This window comes from Fukomys damarensis, unplaced genomic scaffold (genome assembly GCF_012274545.1).
Source record: "Fukomys damarensis isolate Sample0158 unplaced genomic scaffold, DMR_v1.0_HiC HiC_scaffold_3, whole genome shotgun sequence".
In the NCBI taxonomy this organism is placed as follows: Eukaryota; Metazoa; Chordata; class Mammalia; order Rodentia; family Bathyergidae; genus Fukomys; species Fukomys damarensis.
This window is the reverse complement of record NW_022900915.1, coordinates 1,263,505-1,286,822: the sequence shown is the minus strand read 5'-3', so window position 1 is coordinate 1,286,822 and position 23,318 is coordinate 1,263,505. Positions and strand designations below refer to the sequence as shown.

Genomic DNA, 23,318 nt, shown 5'->3' with positions numbered 1-23,318 from the left:
TGTTCATATTCCTGTTAGCATGCTGGTTTTCCAAGCTGCAACCAGAATTACCCAGTAGTCAGGCTTGGCTTAAGCATTCTAAATCTCTAGCTGTTAACTCCAAACCTTGCTAAACTTTCCACAAATGAGTTCCAAAAGCTTTTGAACCATATCCTTTTTTTTTTTTGCTACCTGGGATCTAATACGGCACCTTGCGCTTGCAAGGCAGGCCTCAAAACCAGTGAGTGAGCTAAATCCAAGGCCCTTCAACCATATGGTCAAGACATACTCACAGCAGCAACCTCACTTCTCTGTTGCCAATTTCTGTATTTCTTTCACATCCCTGGGACAAAATACACGAAGCCTACAGCTAGAAGGAGAAGTTCGTTTGGCTCATAGTTTCAGAGGCTTCAGTCCATGGGAGGGCTGCTCCACGGCAGATACAATGTGGGAAAAGGGCCTGGCAGAGCAAAGCTGCTCACACCTGATTGCCAGAAAGCAGAGTGAGAGAGCGGAGGTACCGGGACAAGAATGCAACCTTCCGAGTCACGTGAGCCATCTTCAGCCAGGGCCCGTCTTCAAGTGATACATTCAGCTGCTGACTCATCAGTAGGTGCGTCCACCACTGAGCATAGCCTCCCCGTGCTCCAGCCACCCTCCGAACATATGAAAGGACTTTATTTATGCTTTTATTTTTGGTACCAGGGATCGAACTCGGCTCCTTGTGCTTGCAAGGCAGGCGGCAGAACCACTGAGCTAAATCCTCGGCTTTTAGAGGACATTTGAGATGTAAACCATAGCAACATTTCACAATTTTATGTATAGGAACTCTTATGCCATTATTCCAAGCTATATGTATTATATATACAACTGTTTAAGTAGACAATTAATTGTTTAATTAAATGTCAAAAAAAAAAGTCAGTGGTAGCAGATGAAGATAAAGTGTCTGTGTATCTGTATTCAGATAGAGAAAAGCTTAGGTATAATACCTCAAAAGCACTGTAGTTAATGAACCAGTTAGCAAAGGAAAAAGAACCTGTGTGTCTTGGCAGCTTGCTGCTTTATATCCTGATTTCTACAACAGTAATTGTTCATGGTAATGTACCTAAACTGCAAATATGATGTTAAGTTTATTATGCTTTTTGTTTAAAACAGAAAAGTAATGGTTTCTATTCAACTTTGAATGTTAAAAGAAGTAAACTTCAGGTGTATGGAAACTGCATGCACAGAGCAGCTTGTTACCTAAAGAAATTAGATACATCCTGATTAGAAGTATTTTTGTGAGTGATAATTTCAGTTCCATTTGCCACAGATTTTCTGAGTATTTCAACTTTAGTTAAATTTTAAACAGAAAAAAAAAATTGGTTTACCTAATGATGGAAAGTCATATCAGTATGTGTTTTTGGAAAGAATATCTAATGATTCTAGCTTGCATTTAATTTTTTAAAACCCTCAGATTTGAAAAAAAAAATAGCTGCATGCCCTCTTTTTCTTTTAAACCATTTAAAAGGAAGTTGTATGTTAGTTAACGCAATCTACCCCTCTGTTTTTAATTTATGAAGGATTCACTGCTTTCATTAGAGCCTTACTCTAGATGAAGAGCTTTGAATTCTAGTATTGCCTGTGCTACTGATTAGCTCGCTAGTTCTTTCCCCTTCAGTTTTTTTTACCTATTAAAATTACTGACACATATCATTTCATTCATGATTATTTTATTTTTTGAATTTTCTATAGGAACATGCCTTAGAATAAGATAAAAGTGCTGTTGAGATTTGTTTGTAAATGCCTAAATATTTTTAAAATACAGCTTATTGATACTGAAAATAAGTATAAGACTTTGGAAAAAGAGTTCCAACAGTTCAAGGATCAGCAGAGCAACAAACCAGAAATCCATCTACAATCTGAAATAAATCTTCTCACCTTGGAAAAGGTACCCTGTTAATTTCTTGGCAACTTAACTTGTCCCATTAATTTATAACATCAGTAAGTAATGTGTGTCATACAATTTAATAATATTTTAATGTTGTTCTAATAGCAAATAAGAATGTGTCAGAATTCAAGGCAGAACATTGTTAGTACTTAAATTTGTTACATTATGTCAATTGTAGCTTACATTAATTAGCGCAAACATGTAGAAAATACAGGAATTCACAAAACTGGCAAGTAGGCTGAAGAACTAGTTTTAAATTATGGGCAGGAGAGCAAGGCACAGCCAGTATTTTGGTCACACAGCCCAGTGAGGATGCCATTACTGCCATGTCACTGGATTCTGTGTCTTCTGGTTGTGGTCATCGTCATACCACTGAATTGTCAGTTTTGTGGTAGCTGTTGTGAATATTTTTTATGTATCGCTACTGTCTAGGTTTGGTGTCTTAGACCAGAGTGTTCGTTTATGTCACAGACCCCTAGCTTTCCGTTTGGAAGAAGGGATAGCCATCCTATTTTGATTTCTGTGGTTGCAAGTCAGGTCCTGCATCTCGTTTATATTAAGATTCCCTCACAAACAGAATGTGCAGGGCCTAGACATCAACAAGTGTGTAACATCCAATGGACAAGATAAGTTTTTTCAGTAGGTACTGGGATTTGTGTGGCAAGTGTGTTGGGGAGCAAAGGAGTTGTGGTGAGACAAAGTCCTGATCGTTTGAGGGAAAAGGCCAGCTTTACCGTGTGATGGGAGAATACAGTAGATGAGATTTAAAATATGGACCTTTAAAGCCATGGCCAGGACTTTAGGCTTTGTTTTAAATCTAGTAAGAGTTTTGCAAGATAGTAGTTAAGGGCGTCAGTGTGGAGCAGCGAGATTCCGGCCCGGGTTTTGCCACTTCCCGTGCCGCCTTCTCTGTATCGGTTTGCTCATCTCTGAAGGTGAGATTAGAAAGGTTGGTAAAGGACTCAAATGACTTCATAGCTGTGCAGTGCTTAGTGCAGAAGATAGGGTGGTGTTTATTTTCCTTAACGTTTACTTTTTTCTTAAAATATAAAATGTAAATAAATAATGTGATGCCATTAAAGCGTTTTAAGTAGGAGAGCAACTCAATCTTTATATTTAAAAAAACTCGGGCCGGGGATTTAGCTCAGCGGTTCGGTGGCCTGCTTCGCAAGCGCAAGGACCTGAGTTCGATCCCCAGTACCAAAAAAAAAAAACTCAATGAGTGTGTAGAAATTGTATGTAAGAGTACAAGACCCGACTGTTAGCTAAGGCCTATACAACCATTTGCCTACTCATGATACTTTCTTGAATGCCTTAGAACATTTCTCTAACTTTTTGTACTTTATATATCCAGCATCTTAAGAAAAAGTAATTTGTTTATCTAATGATGGCTATCTAGTAACTAAAAATTAGTGAGAATGCCAAAGTGCTTTGTATCTATTGATTACCACTGTATTAAAAGTTAAAACTAGAATGTTTTAAAATATTCTTTTAAAATAATAAATATAACAACATAAACGACATTTTTATTAAGAAACCATTTTCTGAAACAAAAAAATTGTGAGAATTAACATCATTTGACTTTTTTGTAGTCTCTTTAGTGTCTAGATCATAGAAGACAGCTGAATTCTTATATCCAGTTTTGTATTCAGTCCATTGTGATGTCAAACATGTAGCCTCTAGAAACCTCCACTGTACACTCATAAAAGAATGCAAGTGAGAAGACAATGTCTTAGCATTATCATGGAAATAGTTCTGACCTCCTGGACCATTAAAGATCCCAACTTTGGTCTTCGAGATACCCTAGCATATCCAAAGCTAAACTGGGTAACTTCTAAGAATCGCTCCTCTCCAGTCCTGCTGAGCCTCAAACATGTTTCTGCAGCTTGTCAGATGCCAGGCTGTCTGTGGGTCTTCTTGCTCCCATGCTCATTTAAGTGCAATACTTGTTGATTCTGTTTCTTACATATTGGGCAGTCTCTTCATTTATTCGTTTTGGGCCATCTCTTCATTTTTCTGCCAGTGAACTTGAATCCAGCTCAACTTTTCCTATCCGTCTTTTGATGAATTAAAGTATTTCTGTTTGTAAATATGAACTTTCTGACCTACCTACCGTATATCAGGAATACCTGAAGTACTCATATTGTGAATTCTTACAAGATATATTAAGTAGGTGCCAAAAAGTATTTCCACTTTACCTGGTGGAAACTGAGAGATCACAGATCAAAATTTATAACAGAAGCCTTATCCTAGTCATCTCTGAATACGTACTGGTTGACTAGATAATATCCATCATAAAAATAAATTTTAAATGATTAAATTTATCTGTATTTTATTAAAAGAATAAAAATATTTAAGCATATTAAAAGTATTAACAGTTTTGTAAACTTGTTGAAAGAGAAATATGTAATAGAACTGCTTCAGTATTAGAACTAATGAATGTTTACTGTTTAATTACCTTGTAAAATAGCTTTTCATCTCTTAAAATTCTTTGTAAATCTTTTTGGAGCCAGAAGAGGGCAGAATCTTATTTCTTTAAATAGTAAAAAAGAGGTGAGCGCACACAAAAAAAGACATAAGTGAAAAAATACCTGAGCTGCTCTGAACGTTTTGGTTATTTATATCTAATTAACAGCTTTTTTTTCTTTTCTGATTATTTTCAGTATAACACAAATATTCCTATTTGCAGTGAAAGGTTCTAAAAATTAGTTAATATTAAGATACAGTTTTATGGAATGTAATTCTCAATTCCTTTTATTATATAAGAAGTTTGTAGTAAATAGTTTGTAATTTTCCTTTATCTAGGAATGTTCTTTATATAATATGAAAATTGAGACTTCAAAACGAAAGCATATAATTTAGTAGGGCACACAGAGGTTGAAAAGACAGAAAACACATTGAAACAATCCAGAGATTTTTTTTTTTTTTAAGCTGAAATTTATATAGTATGTTTAAGAACATTTCGTATCTACTCTTAGGGCAAGATAGGATGAAAGAGAGTGAAAGTATAGTAGCCTTTTGGGACTTCTTTTAAGCACTGTAATTTGTTAACTCATTAGGAAGATAACTCAGAGTAGTGAATGACTGAATAATTAGATACAAAAGAACGTGATAGAAACTGTACAATGAAGAGAAACCATTTGATGTTCAGGGTCTAGTAGTTTAAGATACCTTATGTCCAGGTAAATTTGAGCTGAGCCTTAAGATTTAGGCAAGCAGAGAAGAAAAAGAATTAGCAGGCTGAAGAAGTAACGATTTAGGGAATGGGGTCACAAACTTGGTTGCAGTAGTTTGCCTCCTGTTGAGGAAGACTGAAAATGCAAGTTGAGCAAGAAGTATGGAAACCATGTTTGGGGGAATGCATTGACTCCTAGGCATAAGAGTAGAGATTTAGCCTTGTAGCCACATGTTGTTTAGTAGAGAGCAAATGAATTTAATACTAGTTTGTAGGATTTGTAGATAGATCTGAGGCTGGAGAGAGAAGAAAGCTTTTTATACTCAAGACCTGCTTATGAGCCCAAAGGGATGAGCTGAGGAAATATCAGTAGGAATATAAATGAATAAAATTTGAAAATATATCAAAGGAAAAATCTGTAGTTCCCTGTGACTGATTGGACAGATAGGAAATAGACAAAGATACCAGTGAGTGCTAATCTGTGCTTTTAATCTTCTTGATTCTAGGTCCTGAGCTGAATTGTCTTTTCAGGAGTATAGAACTTGTCTTGTACATTACTTTAGTCATGAACCAAGGACACCTTAAATAAAAACACAAGTTGCAGAGGTTCCCAGAAGTCTCAGATCTGCTTACAATAAGGGCTATTAACTCAAGGTCTTTGAATGTCCTAAAATTGTATCAAAATTTTTGTTCAGTGCATTTTTCTGAGAAGTGGGTCTATATATTTCTTTAGAATCACAGAAGCATGTATATACTTCAAAAACATAAAAGGCTCACTGAGGTTGTGATAGGAATAAATTAGAAAAATGAGGTTTGTGTCTGCAATTTGCTGTCTACAGGTGTGTTAAGAATAAAATTATAAGGGGCTGGGGATTTAGCTCAGTGGTTCTGCCACCTGTCTCACAAGCACAAGGTCCTGAGTTCGATCTCCGGCACCAAAAAATAAATAAATAAAATTTTAAAAAAGCAATAAAATTATATATAGAAGCTTTCCTGTGCTTTCAATTAGTGTAAATAATATGCAAATGTGCACTGTGTATGGCAAAACAGATAGAACCTACCCAGTTGGTTGTTCCTGGTGGAACTGCTTCATTAGGCCGCATCCTGGGATACTAGACCTTCCCCAAGACCCATGGGCCTGATCTCTTTTTACAGCTGAAGACTTCTACTTTATCCCACAGCTACTTTTTTTCTATTCTTCTGAGGTATGGCCTGTTGTTAAATTACCAAGTAATATATATAAATCTCTGGGGCATAAGTGGAAGAGATTATCTCTGATAATCTCAGCAATATTATTCAACTTAAGATGCTTGAGTCTAGTTGTGAAATGTTAACACAGCTAAATCCAAGCACTAGGGATTCATAAAGCAGAAAAGACCTTGACTTGATGTAGTCATATATTACTAAGCAAATGTTCTGGTCTTTTGTGAAGGGAATTTGGCAGTCTACTTTTCCTTTCATTTTATTTTCATATGTGTTTTCTGAAGTTGAAATTTTTATAGTGTCTTCGATTTGTTTTCCCGTAAAATTTTTGGAGTCTTATATATGGGAAAAACTAGACTTGATATAAAAATTATTCAGCCAATTCCAAGTAACAATGTTTTACTGTAATTCAAGGAGATTATTACATTATCACTTAATAGTAAAACTGTCTGTTGGCTTCATGAATTTGTTTGGTACTTGGTTTGAAACACTGAGTACATTCCAAAACAGAGCCAAGTTGGCTTCAGTTCATGCACAACAGATTGCCTGCTGCAAGTATAAATAACCATATTTTTTAATTGAATCATGCTAGTGTTTTTCTTTATACATTTGAGGAAAAATAGGGAAAAAGTGAGATGTGTGTTATTAAGGAACATTATTTTTCTGACTCTTGGGTTTATTTTAACATTCTTAAAATATTTCTAACTTTGTACTCTCTTAGTAAATTGCTTTCTTATAAAACATTTCAGTTTGCAGGGTTCCATGGTTTTGCGAAAATATAGTTACAAAAGTGTCTGTACTAGCTCTCTTCGTTGTAAGACAAAATTCCACATAGTGATAGGCCTCCGGCCTCCAAAAGGAAAGTTTAGTTTCTAAGATTTAAAGTGTCAGCTGAATTGGAATGTTAACAGCTAGAACTGCTTTTTGTAAAAAAGTATTTTTCACTCAATGTTTAAATACATTTACAGTAACTGTCTGGAGTTTAAGACTGATTCAGTTCTTTTTAGTATAGGCTGTAAGGCAATAAAAATAAGACTATATTTTAAACAAGAAAATGTTCATGTGCCATAATATTTATAGTAAATTATATAACAGTTTTAGATGATGTCGTATGTTACGCTATATAAACTCTTTTCTTAAGCCAGACTCTTTGTATATATTATCTTTCAATGATTGTACACAGTGGTATAGTGTTTCACTTGATATGATCTTAATCACTGTTAGGTTGAACTTGAAAGGAAGTTGGAATCTGCAACTAAGTCTAAACTGCATTACAAGCAGCAGTGGGGACGAGCTCTGAAGGAACTTGCCAGACTTAAACAGGTACATAATTTATACATTATTCTTTTTATGTCTTTCTCCCATGTTTCTTTACAAGTTTGAATGTTTGGCAACATCTTTTATATTCAGATGTCTGCATTTGAATTTTCAGTGCTTTTTTAAAAAATGTACTATATGCAAGATGCTTCTTTTTCATAATTAAAAACTCAAATTTTTAGATCTTTTTGTTTTTAATTTTCAGCTATTCTTTTTTCCAGAAGAATTGGGGGTAATTTATTTTCCTTTCATTTATAAACAACCACTTCTTCCTCAGTATTAATCTTTCTATTAGAACTACTTGAGGTGGAAGGAAAAGTTTGCAGTTTAAGGATAATTTACATTTCACATTTCCTTAAATTTAAGAATATTTTAAATATTATTCCCAGAAATAGTGTAATTCAATTAGGAAAAGGGCTTATAAGGGAATTTTTTTAAGAGTTTAAATAAAATCTTTGTTAGTAGTTTTCTGATTTTGTCTTTCTTTTTTCTTCCTGCTATTACACAACAAATGCTGTTAAATATTTTTGACATAATTTCTTCAAATGATTAAAAGAAAATATGAGCAGAATTTTTATTTTGAATTAGTTTATATGACCTAAAACTTTTAAGAATCAATAAGTTAGTTTATTCTAAATTTGCTTTAATATGTCAGTTTATTTTGAATGAAATTTAATGGTATGCTTACAGTATACCAGACCACATGAAAACTAAAAAGTAGTGGACAGTTTATCCTAACATTTGAGATTGTATTATAAATGAAGCTAGGTAGATAACAGTAAATATAAAATAATAATATGCAAATTGAATATGCAGGTTGTATATTCTTTATCCATAGTGCTTGGGGCCAGAGTGTTTTGGTTTCAGGATTTTTCAGATTTTGGAATATTTGCATATGCATAATGAGATATTTTGGGAATAGACTCAAGTATAAACACACACTTCATTCACACACGCATCTAACCTGAATATAACATTCTACAGTATGTTTAGTGTGCTGTGTTCTGACCATAGCTTGTTGTGAGGTCACATGTCAAATTTCCTACTTACATTATCATGCCAGAGCTTCACGTTGCTGACTTTGTAGCAGTTTAGATTTACAGATTAGACATGTTCAGCATGTCCTTTCAGTGCTGACAGACTAAGGGTGGGCATCATGTGTAGTACTAAGGGCTGTATTCGGGGCAGTATCTTGGGTGCACAGATGAGAGGCCTAGGCCTTCTTTCCTAGAGAGCTTGGATTTAGTAATAAGAAACAGCCAGGAATATAAAATTCACTACCTCAGAGTAAAAGCCCCGAAAAGAGCCATATACAATCAAGAAGGGAAAGTACATCTATTTAATAGGACTTAGGAAAGGTGTTATAGATAAGAAGGTATTTGAGACGGGCTTCTGGAGATGAATAGATAGGATTTAAATAGAGACGTGACTTGAGAAAGTAGTGGGGGAAATATAATATATAGAGCGATCATAGCAAAGAAGCATGAAGTGAGAAATCATAGCCTGTTTGTGAAGCAGCAGAGGGCCCATCTTAGATGTCATTTCAGGTTAAAGTAGAAACAAAAGAATGCAAATAGAAGGTTCTTGTCAAAGATGATGCCGAAGTCTCAACCATAGTGTCTGGAAAGAGTTTCCGTGTTGGAAATACAGTTAATACTGAGAACTAACTGCAGTGTGGGAAAGAGATAAGGTTTGCAGTTGTGGACATCTTGATTTTTACCAAGAAATTCCATACATAGTAAGAGATACACATCTGTTGTTGGGAGTGTGATTGAGCCGAAGGAGAGGCAGAGTCCTTTGCAGAGATGATACAGTGTTTGAAGATGTGCCAGGCAGAACATGAAATTCTTTTATTTGAGGAGGAAGGAAAGCTAGTGAAGAAAATAGTAACCAGGGAAAAAGAGTGAAGATCGTTATAATAATGCTGATAATGATGAGGGCTTCATGCCCTGTGCTAAATAAGCCCTTCAGATGTCTTCATTTAATTCTAACTAATGTCCTTATATAAGGGTAGTGTTGATCCTCTTTTATAAATGAAGAAGCTAACTTGAAGTTAAATTGCATCAGACAGGCACTAAGTGACTGAGCTAGAACTGAAGTCATTTGACTGGGTCCAGCCAGGCTCTGCCCCTTTCATAATATTATGGTTTTAGTGCATAGAAGTCACAGAATGAAAGAATTTCCCGTGGAAGGAAATGAGGGGTGGAAGATGGGGGTTTCTGACAAGAGTATTCAGCAAAAGTAGTCATGAGTTGTTGGCATATCTTAGCAAAGAGAATGGTATTGACTGTTAGGCCAACTCTGATAATGAGAATAGAAATGACTTTAAGGGAAAAAGAGCTTAATACAAAGTCCTGATACCAAGATAGTTAGGTTACATTTATTATGATCAGAATAGTCCTTATGGGATTGGAGAAAGGGAATAATGTGATGAGAATAAGCTGTAACAGGATACAGACTTTATCAGAAGCAGCATAGGAAGTAGTTAAAAATAAGAGAACGGGGTTGAATTTGAATCTTGGGTCTCCCTCTCACTCTCACAATGAATTTGGTAATTGAGTTTCTCCTTTTAGTTTTATTTGTATAACGAGAACTTTTTCTTTACAAGTTGTTCTGAAGTTATATAAGTGGTCTATAAAGTGTGCAGTGTTGGTAACATAGTAGCTGTTGTTACAGGGAGATGATAAACTGTTATATAGTTCTCCTGCTTTTGTCCATGAGGACCTAATTAGTTGGTAGCCTTTAGTATTGATGAATAGACCAGATATTAGAGATTGTCACTGAGAAGCTATTTAAATGGTAGTTTGTTTTTTTCCTTTTTTCTTTATTGGTACATTTTAGGTGTGAAATACAGCTACATTCATTGTTAGGATCTTGTACCTTTATGTGATGTATCTTGGTTATTTTTTCTCCATACCTTTGCCCTCCCTTCACCTCCTCCACCCTCCCCTATTTACAAAGACTTTGTTTCCATTTAAATTAAATGGTAGTTTTAGCACATGTTTTATGGAAACAGTACAGAAGAATAAAACAAGAACTAAATGTGTAGATATGCAAGTGTCAGTAGGTGCACTTCTGAAATCGGGGCATAAAGGAATGTGCCTTGAGTCTGAAGAACATCGGTTCATTCGTATTCCTTTATTCATTCAACACATGCTTATGGGGAAGCTGCCGTGGACCTTGTACATTGGTAGAGAATGCAGATCCAGCAGCTGTCTCCCATGAGCTCGAGTTCATTTACCACCCAAAGCGGAAAGAGAATATCTCACCGATAAATGTTTCCAAAGAAAATGTTAGATTGGAAATTCTTTCGAGTTTTAAAATAGAGAAAGTGTGGAAGATACTGTGTGCTGTTGAAGCTGAGTAGTGAATAAGAAACCGGCACAGTGGTGATTGGTCACGAGGCGTTACCAAAATCAGCTGACAATATGGAATGGTGTTAGCTGTTGGATAAAGTATTTGGGGGAGGGAGAAAGGAGTAATCATTAACAGTTATGGAAACATGGCTTCATTATAATTAGCATTTCTTTTTAAAGTTTTGTCACGTTCTTATGTGTATATTGTAGATCATATTCTTTTTTAGTTTTTCACCAGTGTGAAACTATGTGAAGTTCACCTTCTTCACAAGGGTGACTTAAATTCATCGCTCTTTGTTAATACTGAGATCCTGGGATACTGGGGTGGTCTATTAAAAAGGAGATTCAGTATGGTAGGCTCTCACCCAGGGAGTTCCTAGCACATGCATCCTCTTACCTTTTCCTACCTATGGGATCTTTCCAGTTAATCACTGTCTAGCCCAAAAGCCATTAACAAATTAATTTTAGTTATGTGATCCTAGTAAGAGAGGATGTCACGAAAGTTCAGAAATAAAACTGTTAAAGTAGTGGTTCTGCGGAACTTACACTCCGTGAAAAAAAAATGAAAGTAAGAGTTTCAGCCTTTGAGGGCACTGTTGTTCGTTGCTTCTCATTGTGGACCAGTTTCATTTCTTATCCCACAAACTTTCTGCTTTAGAAACAAATTTTGAAGTCACTAGGAATCATTGATGCTCTGCAGACCTTATTGAGATGCAACAAATTAAAAAGAAAAGTAATAGATCTTGGGATTGCCATAGTGAATTTTGCTTTGCCACTGTTTTTGGAAGATTAAAATTGAAATCAGATCAAATTGACACATTTCTTACATGTGATAATTACTTTGAAAAACTTTCTCCTAAAACTTTTTATTAAAAACATACTGTGTTTGAATATGAAATTGGAATTGTCTATCTGGTTTTGTTCAGAGGATTGTTTGTACAACTTTTTGTTTAAATTGGATTAGGACCATGTTAATTTTATATTGCCTCTGGTGAATAGCCACGGGGCTATAATCTCTGCCAGTAATTTATCACATCAAAACCCTCTGGAGGGCCATACAAAACATTCATGTCGTACGGATTAGATGGTGAAAGCCATATCTTAGATTGTTAATAAATGTTAATGACAAAACCCAGCTGGTAAAGCTTGGAAATAAGATCTTATGCTTGATGCCCATTGCCAAAAGAATGTTTAAACAGATTTCCATTACCCAAAGGTGACCTAGTATAGTCAGTTTGTGAATTAAAATATCATAACCTTCTAATTACTTAGGAAAAAAACTTTCCTTCTGATTCACAACCATAAAACTTATAAGCTTTGTAAAGTTTTTCTTTTGTAACTGGGATGGCAACAGCTGTTAAATATAAATAAGGATAACATAAAAGGAGTCTGGATTTAGAAAACAAGGAAATGATACCCTTGCATTCTAAGTTTGGTAATTTGGAACATAGTTAAAAGATCTACTTCTTAGACTTTTAGGGGAGCAGTTTGGTTTCCTGTTTCTCCTCTTTGTGAAAAGGTACTATAAAAGTATTTTAAAGCTAAAATAAAATCTTAAAATTGGTCTACAGATACCTGAGTTAAAATGGTCTGCTTTAGTCCTTATGGCCAAAACAGCATACATACATATTTACCTAAAAACATAGATTACAGTTATGTAAGCAGATAGAGGCCACCGTATGAATTTGTTGTAGAAAATTTAACATTTTTATGTCAAATATAAAACTAGATGTGTTTGTTCCCAAGAAAGAAAACAGAACTGAGATTATGGGTAGGATGTGGGTGCTTTCCCATATTTGTGCGCAGTAGATCTGTTTAAAATAAAGCTGATGTATTTGGTTAAAACAGCACAGACTTCATCAGCTGACATCAGCACTATCTTGTCCAGCCTCCTGCTTATCCCCTCAGAGTAATTAATTTGATTAATTTAGAGGTAATTTAGCCAAGGATGGGATGTAAATCTTTGTTTAAGAAAACAGTTGGAGGTCCAAGTCTTGGTTAAAAACTGTGTCTTGAAACCATCCAGGCCCTCCTCCTGGCTTGTCAGCTCTGGGTTATTTTCAGAAAACTTTACTTGAGTTCCTTAGTTAAGTTGCAAGTTTTTTCCCACAGGCTTACATGGTATGTGTGAGTGGGAGGGTAAGTAGTGGCCACTTTTTAGCCTCTGTTTAGTCTAGTGTGTGTATGTTTACATCTCCTCTCTGGATTTATAGGCCGCCAAGGCAAAATAAAGATTATACTCACTTGATTGAGGGGCCTATAACCCAGAGCACCTGGCAGCAGACAGGGTTCCTTTCACTGACCTCTCATTTGTGTGTGCGTGTGTGTGTGAGTGTGTGTGTGTGTGTGTGTGTGTGTGTGTGTGTGTGTGATTATTGGTAATACTGCATACTTAATTACAACTTTAAGCAGTTAAAAGGATTTTCTGGTACATTTTAGAAGAAAAGTGTTTTAGATTTTACTGAAGTTTTATAAAACAAACTAAAGTAAATAGTTATTTTTTTTCTCCCTTATCTAAAAAATATGCAGTTTGCGATACCATATAACATAGAAAATAAAAACCACCAATACTTTTATCTCCTTAGTGACAATAATTTGATAAGTTTTGTCCAGATATTTTTCCTTTCTTTTTAATTAATTACTTCCCGAGTGAAATACATTCCACAGACAGGATTCATATGCCCTCCTCAATGACCTTCTACTTTAAGAAACAGCATCAGTAATGCTTTGGAAACCCTTTGTATGACTTCGTCAACTGTATCTTCTTCCTTTCCAGAGGTAACCACTCTCCTGAATTTAGTGTTTAGTAATTCACATTTATAAGACATTAAAAATATTAAGCAACATTGCTTATTTTATATATGTGTGTGTGTGTGTGTGTGTGATCATCTATGAATATACCACAATCAATATAGTCTGGTGGATATGTTTTTTTCCAGATTTTCTTATAGTAAAACAATACAAAACTTTTCTTGGATGTGTAAGAATTTCTGAAGTGTGTGTATCTAAAAGTGGAATTTCTGTCCATTGGACCCAGTTATTCCCTTCCCAAAAGAGTTCAAGATATCTATCATCTTACAGTGACACATACCTATCGATGTTTATAGCAGCATCATTCATAATAGCTAACTCTTGGAAGTGGTCCATGTACTCATGAACAGATGAAATTGTGGCATTTATGCGCAGCGGAATACCTCTCCGCCGTAAAGGCTAAATCGGAGTCATTGTGGGAAAATGGATGCACCCTGAGACCATAATGTTGAGTGAAATAAATCAGATTCACAAGCTTCACTTGTATGAGATACCCAAAATTTAAATAAAGAGCAAAATAAAAGAAAAGGCATATATGCATAGATTTTTGGATGAGCCTGGAAAAAAGAATGAAAGCCATATTAACTGAGATGGATTAGAATTAATGATCAGGAACAGCTATTAAGTTTTTGTAGGTACAACTTTGTGAAAGTAACCATGTATTTGTTGCTCTTGTCATTGTTCCTATGGCAGTTCATTGGAGTGACAGCAGTCATTTTCTTTCCTTGTTATCCTGGAATATTCAGCTGACCTCAGTCATTAAGTGGGCCATGAATGATTGTGATAGCATAAGAAAAATAAAGTATTTAGGAAGTCTTGGGTTTTTCTAGAGTAGATGTGACTTACAGAGTTGGCAGTACATGGCTATATCATGGATATTGTCCAATATGATATAACCTTAAGTCAAAGTTATATGAAATAAATGTATATTCCTGATATGAGGTGTCTGATTTCTTTAAGAGAGAACAAGAAAGTCAAATGGCTCGTCTTAAAAAGCAGCAAGAGGAATTGGAACAGATGAGACTGCGTTACTTAGCTGCCGAGGAGAAAGATACAGTAAAAACTGAGCAACAAGAATTGTTGGACATAAGAAATGAATTGAACAGGTATAATAATGAAAAGATCACTCACTTCTTTTTTCCTACAGAAGCAAAAGCTGTAATAGAAGTCTTTTAATTGGGTCATTTGCTCCAGGGAAAGTACAACTTTAGATCGTCAAGGGTGAAGTGGATTGTATGTAAAGTGTATTATGACATTAGGAAGGTTCATTTGATCTGATCCACAAAATTTATAGTCACAAATGCTGCCTTAAGCCACCAAAGTACTCCTAAGCACACGGCACTTCTTTTGGTTTCAGTGCTATAAATGAGAGAAAACTTTTGGAAGGCAAGGGTCATGGTAAAATTGAATAATCTGTAAGATCTTCTAAGCTTATAACATTGTGGCCATTAAGTAATCATTTTTTAAGTAGAAGAGAGCAAAAGTAGTGTACACATTGTTCCCTATAAGCGTGGCACTTAGAATTGACTTTAAAATTGATGTTTATTCATATATCTTCTAAATACAGTTTCAGGTCTGAACTAATTGAATGTAGTGATTGCATTTTTCTATGTATAAAAGTTTGTTTTTATTATGAAAAATAATTACATTTTTGTATGTAAACAAATTATCTTCGTATTATAAATTAACAGCTCTTGTTACTTTTTTGAGATTAATAGCCAAGGCTAGGTTTTTGTTTTTGTTTTTGTTTTTTTTTATACCAGGGATCAAACTCAGGTCCTTGTGCTTATGAAGCAGGCTCTGGAACCATTGAGCTAAAGCCCCAAGGCTAGATTTTTTAAACACATAAAATTGGTTGTATTCCTACATGCGAACAATGAACACAGAAGCCAAAATGAAAAACACAGTACTATTTACAGCTGCTCAAAAAAAGCTTATTTATGAATCTAATGAAACATGTAAGATTTATGTGCTGAAAACAAAAATATGCTTATAAAATAAAAGAACAGCTAAATAAATAGATGTCTGTGGGTTGAAAAACAGTTTTCATATATAGAGATATCATGGGATACTTTCATCAAATACAAGTATATATGAACTGAACTGTGTCCCTTCCAAATTCATATTGAAGCTGTAACCTCTGATGTGATGCTATTTGGAGTTGAGGCCACAAAGGCAGAGCCCTCAAGATGTTATTAATGTTCTTATAAGAAAAAACACCAGAAAGCAAGCTTGACATCTCTTTCCACCTACTGGGTGAGACGGAGCTAGAAGGTAGTAGCTCTATAGAAAATGACTGTGCTATACCTTGGTCTTGGACTTCTAAACTATAAAAGTATGAGAAAGTAAATTTGTTTTTTAAGCTGCTGCCTAGTCTGTGGTATTGTTTTGGCAGTGTAAACCAACTTAAAACAGTGTGCCATGCACTAACAAAAATGTACCAGTCCCTTAAAAAAGCCAAAACAAAGAGTCCCCCAAAAAAGACTGTATGGTACCCCGCATACACACTTCATCTGGGAGGAGTACATTCCAGGACCCTCCCACAGATGCCTGAAACAGCAGATAGCACTGACCCCTACATATCCCACTATACCTATGACAAAGTTTAAAGTATAGATTAGACATAGGAGATTAACTGTAACTGATAGTAAAATAGAGCGGATGCAGTGGTATACTTAATAGAAGTTCCGTGACTGCTGTTTCTCTGGTGAAACACCCTATCGTTCTGTGCTCGCCCTTGTAATGATGGGACGTGACAGTGCCTACATGGACAGATGCAGCGGGTCGTATACGAAGCAGCTCTATATAAGGGTCCTGGAACATGAGCACCAAAGTACCATGACCGTTGTCCCACGGCAGGGTAGCAAGGGACTAACGGTAGATAGCGTTACAGCTGGACAGCCGACGATTCATGTCCTGGGACAATGGACTAGATAGCCTAGCGCTGCTCTAATGGCTTGCAGTTCAAAACACGTTACTTGTTCCTGCAGTGTTTATTTAATATTTTTGGACTACAGTTGACCATGGATAGCTGAAACTGGATAAGGAGGCCTGCTGTGTTGTGTGTCTGTGTGTCTGTCTGTGACCGTATGTGTACGCTGCTTAGTGATGTCTAACGTGACATACAGTTAAGTTGTGATGAGGTTGGAAATGACACTATAGAGTAGACCAGTGTAGCATAATAGTTAAAAAGATAATCTCTAGAATCAGATTACACTCTGGCTCTATGATGTATTATTTAGCTGCAGGACCTTAAGAAAAGGTATTTACATCTTTCTCTCTAATTTTCTCACCTCCAGTGGAGGTGTCTTCCTCAAGGAATTGCTTTAAAGACTAAAAAAAAAAGTGAGACTAGCATATAAGGTCCTTGAAACAACTGACACATAAAAGTATAATAAATATGAGCTGTTGTCTTAGGTGTTAATACAACTAAATTTGAAATATCCTTTAATTAAAATTCCATTTAATTAGTATTAATCTGAAATATACACACAAAAATAAATTTTAAAGTATTAATGTTATGTATAGAAACAAGATCCAGCTAAACTTGAAATAACTACATTCATGGCAAAAAAAAAAAAAATGAGTGTAGTGTTGTTTGGTATAGATTTTCCAACAAATATTTATTCTGTGTCTATAATGTTGTAGACTTGGATCATGTTATACATTAATAAACAGAAAATGATTCTTGCTTTCCATATTTTTGGTGTCATGGATAGCATCAGAACCAAAAAATGCTGTGTTTCGGGGGCTTAAAACTATCACATTTGTAGATTTCATCATTGCCTTTATAAATTAGAATTCAGAGAACTGCAACTACTATAAATATATGAATATGGATAAAAATCCTCTGTATAGGGAAAATCAAATAATAGGCAAGGTATAATAAAACAGTTTCTATTAAGAAACCTAGGATTTAAGTGGTCACTAGTAATAAGTGTGTTGGCTTCCAGAAAATCGATACTTAAAGACAGAAATAGTATTCAATATTCAGTATTGCAAAAGTCACCTCTGAAGCGTTCTTACCAATGTGGAATGTTCTCTAGCAAAATCAGCTCCGCGGAGGTCCTTCCCATACCTGTCGCCAGACAGTAAGAGGCTCTCCCTCGTGTTACCCAGTTGGTTAGGAAAGAGGGATACTGAACTTGGAGAAGAGAGTAGATAGCTATCTGCAAATATCTGGAGGGCTACCATATTTTTAAAAAATTAAGTAGGCTTCCCTTCTTGGGCAGGAAAAAAATATAAAGAGGGAGAGTGAGTTTAATATGAGAAGAAACTTTCTAACAGAACAGTTTTACAAAGCAAAAGGTTCCTAGTGGCAGGAAATGTGTGAATGGAATCCAAACATAACATTTGTCGTGAATATTATCAGAATTTCCTTTGACAACACCAAGGGCTTTTTTAGCTCTAGGTTCCAGACTCCTATTGTAATCATGACTGATAATTTGCATTTTATTAAATATGTAGTAAGGATATTCTGTCAGTTTTCCGAAAATTGCATTTGTCCTTCATGAATGAACAGATGATACAGAAAGGAAAGTGGCTGAAGTTTCTAATACATACTAAGGTACTGCTTATAGAGTCTCCTCTCCTAAGTGAATGTAAGAAGTAGGGCAGAGGAAAGAGCTCTTCAGAGATCTGCATGTAGCCTGGAGGTTTATATCAGTAGCAGAGCACTTGCCTAGTGTGTGCCAGGCCTTTACTTTGATTGCCAGCACCTCACAAAGAATTAAAAGGAGGAGGAGAGGGAAGCGGGCGAGGGAGAAGAATGCTTGCTCGAACTCAGTGGGAAAACTCGGGACATACCTCCTGGGTCTCAGAGCACAGTGTCCCTCACTGTTGAGGCTTTTTTCTGAGAACAGAGATTGGTTTCCTTCTTGGCGTGTATTCTTGAGTTTCCTTTTCTTGGAGGAGAAATTCTAGGGTTTCGCGTTTCAGAGTTACTGCCAGTCGGCCGGAGTTCTCTGAGCCCAGGACTCAGGGGCTGTTGGAGCAGAACGCTGCTCACTGCTTCTCCCGCCTCTCCCGGGTCCTTGTGCAAGTTCAGAAGTGGGCTTGCTGCTCTTGGCTCACTCTGAAGATCATCTCAGAGCAGAGGTTTGGACCCAACTGCTTTTTCTTATCAAGACAGAATTTAGGAATAGTTGCAGATTAAAGCTTTTTGTAGCTAGTTAATAGATAAATATGAAGTTAATTTTAATTATACTTTCTAAATTAAAACACATTCCACATTCCAAAGTCAGTGTACTCACTAGGTGATAGCAGCACTGGCATTACCACTCCTCCATTTGCAAGGCATTATGAGCAACAGTTATCTGTTGAAACTACCCAAAAGCAGCACCGGATTTTTAAGTCTCTACAGATGCGGTCATCAGTAACGTAACATGGGAGATGCATACTAACTTTAACGCGTATGTGCCGATTAAACTTGCACTCACACTCACTTTCGCTGTACACACACCTGGAAGTGTACATTCTGTATCAGTGGGTGTTTCTTTTTGAGTCACTGTAGTATCTCCAGACAGTTTTGCGTAAATAACTGTTGGATGAATTTAGAAAAAAAACTTTATGCTCAAGCAGCAAAGACTTAATTGCAACTTAAAGGATGTATTAAAAGATGATTAAATGATGATACAACATGAAGTCATTTACAAGAATGATATGTAGGACAATAGAAGTAAGTGGAAAAAGTACGTCATTAAAGTTTTAGAAAAATATATAAAGTACGTGTGTACATTTTAAATTAAGAAATAGAGAAAAATGACACTCATTTTGGTTATTCCTGAATAAGACTGCAGATGATTTTTATTTTCCTTATACAGCCCCCAAATTTCTATGGTTTTGGTGTGTTTTATAACAATTACTATTTTTTAAATTGCCCTTTTAAATATTTTTGACTCTTGATTAGCCAAGCCATTAGTTTTTGTGTTCTTTGGAAGATATTACTAAAACTTACTTTAGCATTGAATCATTTTGTTTTAAAATAGTGCTGTTAGAAAAAACAAAACTATTTGTCGTCTGCTAGAGTGGCATTTGTTCTTGACTTACCAGGTTAAGGCAACAGGAACAGAAACAGTGCCAGGATTCCGGAGAAATTGCCAGTGGGAAAATGGAAGGCCTGCGTGGCTCTGCAGTGGAAGAAGGCTTGGACGGTTATTTGACTCGCCTCATTGAGGAAAGGGATACTTTGATGAGAACGGGAGTATATAATCATGAAGACCACATAATAAGTGAACTTGACCGACAGATCAGAGAAGTTTTGGCTAAAAACAATGCCAGTAATTAATAATACTTGGAAAATCTTTGCAGAGACTTCAAGTTTAAATTTTAATTTTGTTGTAAAACTCAAAAATGAAGAAAAATGGGTATTTTTAAATGCTATTTTCAATTTTTTATAAGCAGAATTTTGTATGTCACTGTATAGTATTTATTTGATTTTATTTACTTTATGCTACTCTCTAGAGCTGGTTTTATTCATAATTACATTTTATATACTCATTTTAAAATTTCAGTGTTTCAGTTTGTAATCTGATGGCTGACTTTCAAAACAGCTCTTCACTAAGTTTGGTGTAGGAGAAACAGCAGCAGTAATTTCCATTTATATAATTTTTCATGTTGAGCCAAAAGAGTATATGTTGCACTTTAATAATATTGTGTCTTCTTCCTTTTGAGTGTAAATATCGTAAAAGTTGAAACCAGTTATACATGTAGCAGGTTTATATAACTCATGTTAGGTGACTTTTTCCCTTAATTTTTAAAAATTTGCAAGTGACAAGTTTGGCAACAAAGCAGTATCAATGCAGAGAAGCCATATGACATATTGGGTGACAAATTAATCATTTGTTTAAAGCTAGTACACATTAAACTTGTTTAAAGAACTGTTGAATTTTCAATTCTTCAATATATTCTTGATTGCTAAAAGCATAAGTTATTTACTTAATACTGTTCTTTTCCATCAGCCTTCTGCTTAAGACGGCCTTTTGTTAAAATTAGCGATTTCATTTTATTTTCCAGTGATAGAAAAACTAGCTGTTAAGCCCTATAATACTACGTGAAAACCAACACAAAGGATTTAGCTGGGAAAACAATAATGAAACAACTATTTTTTACTCCAACTTTAACCGGCCTTTTCCAGAAGTCCATAAGATTAAGTCCTTGGGCTTGTGCAGTGCTGTGTGTGTAAATTTGAAGCAGTCCTTTACGTCTTATTTCTCAAAGCCAACATTTATCCCCAGTACACTTTCCACACTCACCCTCTTTCTTCACATAATACTAAAAATGTTTATTAGCAGATCCACAAGCTTGGGACTAAAAACAGATACAGTTTTAAAATTTGATGCCCAAATGTAAGTATGTACTTTAGAAGTATATATTAATTATCAATAACTTCAATAAAAGCAGAATAGGTTACTTAGTAACATTAAATTAATGTTCTGTTATTTTTTTCAGTAAAGTATATCTCATTTGGGAAATTAAAGTCTCTATTTACACTATATATTTTCCCTTTATTAATAAAGTATTAATCCTCTAAAAAAACTCAGCAGTAAATAACAGAAAGTAGTTACTGAAGGAGTAATCATAGCAGGAATTTGAAATATTTATTAATTATGGGTATTTTCTCTCATCAGTTTTTATGCCACACCAGTGGAAGGAACAAAAAGTATTCTTTCTGATTTGGAAGGTCTCTACTATGGCAACCTTCGTTTGCGTTGTGTGATACCTGTAGCATTTCAAACACTAGAGGGGGCCTTAGATTTAAAGAAATAAGAAGTTTTCAAAAAAGTATGTGTGGTTTATTCTGCCTTCTGTAAATCAGTCTTTTGGTTATTGCAATTTAACAAATAAAATAATTGTGGCGTCTTTGAGTTCTTTTTGTTTCAAGTCACCGTATTTTTCTAATTTTTTTCTCAGACTTTTAACAGTCTTGCAGTCCTTCAGCTATAGCCCCTCCCTTTGTAAGTGGCACTTTACGTATTTAGACTGGTTGCTGTACTACCTGGGTAACGCCTGGGCATTAATGAGTATGACACAGTACCTAAGTGAGTGCGTGGACAGATACGCTTCCTGATCATCACAGGTAAGAGGAAACCTTTTCCTGTATATTTTTAGGTGAAATATAATTTACCCTCAGAATTTCTATGATACGTTCCATGGAGAAAGTCCACAGTATCCATTTGAGGCTCACATATATTGCATAGAAGCAGTGTGTCATGTCTGTAAGTATATCTCATACCGTGTCTGCATAAACTTGGAGAGTTCCTTTACAGGAATGTCCCAAAAATCTGTCTGGTTGTGAGTTACTGTGCTGGAACAGATGGAGGTTTGGGTGTGCTTTAGGGTGCACCGGGGCTCTGCACAAACTGAGTGGGACAGCCTGCTCTGAACAGATGGCCTTTCCTCTGTTGCCTAGATACTTGCCAGCTGAACCTGAGTTCACAGACTGCTCTAGAACACATCGCTTGTCCCAGCCTCTTCAGAACGGCTTGCCTGGCCTTAGCGTTATTACGTCTAGGGTTACTGACTACCTAATCAGGACTTTTTACAATGATGTGATTTAGATGCCCTTCAAAAATCACCATTTTAAAGTATAAGATTCCATGGGTTTTTTGTTTTGTTTTTTGTAGATTTATGAGGTTGTGCATCCATTACTACCATTTAAAACATTTTCAGCACTCCAAAAAGAAACCCTGGTACTCACTAGTAGTCACTCCTTTCCCCCCCGCCTACTTTTCATAGCTGCTAATTTACTTTCTGCCTCAGTGGATTCACCTGGTTTTAGGCATTACATTTGATAAAGAAAATTTTGAATATTAACTTAAAATACAATTTTTCTGTGACTCTTTTCTATATTATATAGCATCTTATGAGATGTTGAATTAAATGAAAGAAATATCCAGAAGGTCAACATAAGAAAATGATATTTAGGGCCCGGGATTTAGCTCAGCGGTTCGGTGGCCTGCCTTGCAAGCACAAAGACCCGAGTTCAATCCCTGGTACCAAAACAAAAAACAAACAAACAAAAAACGAATATGATATTTATCATCAGTTAAGAATAGACCCAACTGTTCTTTTATCCATCACCTGCAGAAGCACTGGCCAAAGATGACCTTTTGATCTAGTTCTGTAACATTTCTGAACAAACATGCCATTGTTATCAAAATGGAGTATTTTTCCAAATTTTGTAGTTGGGGGATAATGGCAAATAGTCAACCAGAACACAAGTCCTGCAAGGGCAAAGTCTACCCCATGTTCTCTGATGTGCAGAGCTAAGATAGTGCCTGACTGCCACATGCAGGCACTCAGTAAGTGTCCTCTCGGGTAGTGTAGGTGTCGCTCCATGGTGATAATTCCAGGACCCCTGTGGATGTCAAAGCCCCTTGTGTAAAATGCTGCAGTATTTGTGTTTGACCTGTGCACATCTTCACATAGAATCAAAATCATCTCTGGTTCACATATATCCAACAGTCCAGTGTCGGGGCTATAGAAGCAGTTTTCATACTATTATTAGGAAGTAGTGATCAAACACTGCATACATATTCAGGTTAGA

General features: G+C 35.7%; 1 protein-coding gene across 8 annotated transcripts in view; it reads left to right on the top strand.

The window, feature by feature from the left end:
• The window catches only part of Cep120 (centrosomal protein 120), a 64,399-nt gene extending 42,774 nt beyond the window's left edge, over positions 1 to 21,625 (top strand). For 4 of the 8 annotated variants that reach the window (XM_033766370.1, XM_033766355.1, XM_033766368.1 and 1 more), the window contains 4 exons: positions 1,787 to 1,909; positions 7,512 to 7,610; positions 14,732 to 14,877; positions 19,823 to 20,141. In XM_033766370.1, coding sequence (XP_033622261.1) covers positions 1,787 to 1,909; positions 7,512 to 7,610; positions 14,732 to 14,877; positions 19,823 to 20,057 — 603 coding nt within the window. In that variant the 3' untranslated portion in view covers positions 20,058 to 20,141. Of the gene's footprint in view, positions 1 to 1,786; positions 1,910 to 7,511; positions 7,611 to 14,731; positions 14,878 to 19,822 lie in introns of all 8 variants that reach the window. The other 4 variants (XM_033766365.1, XM_033766363.1, XM_033766358.1 and 1 more) reach the window with 2 other exon arrangements.
• The last annotated feature ends 1,693 nt before the right edge of the window (positions 21,626 to 23,318 follow it).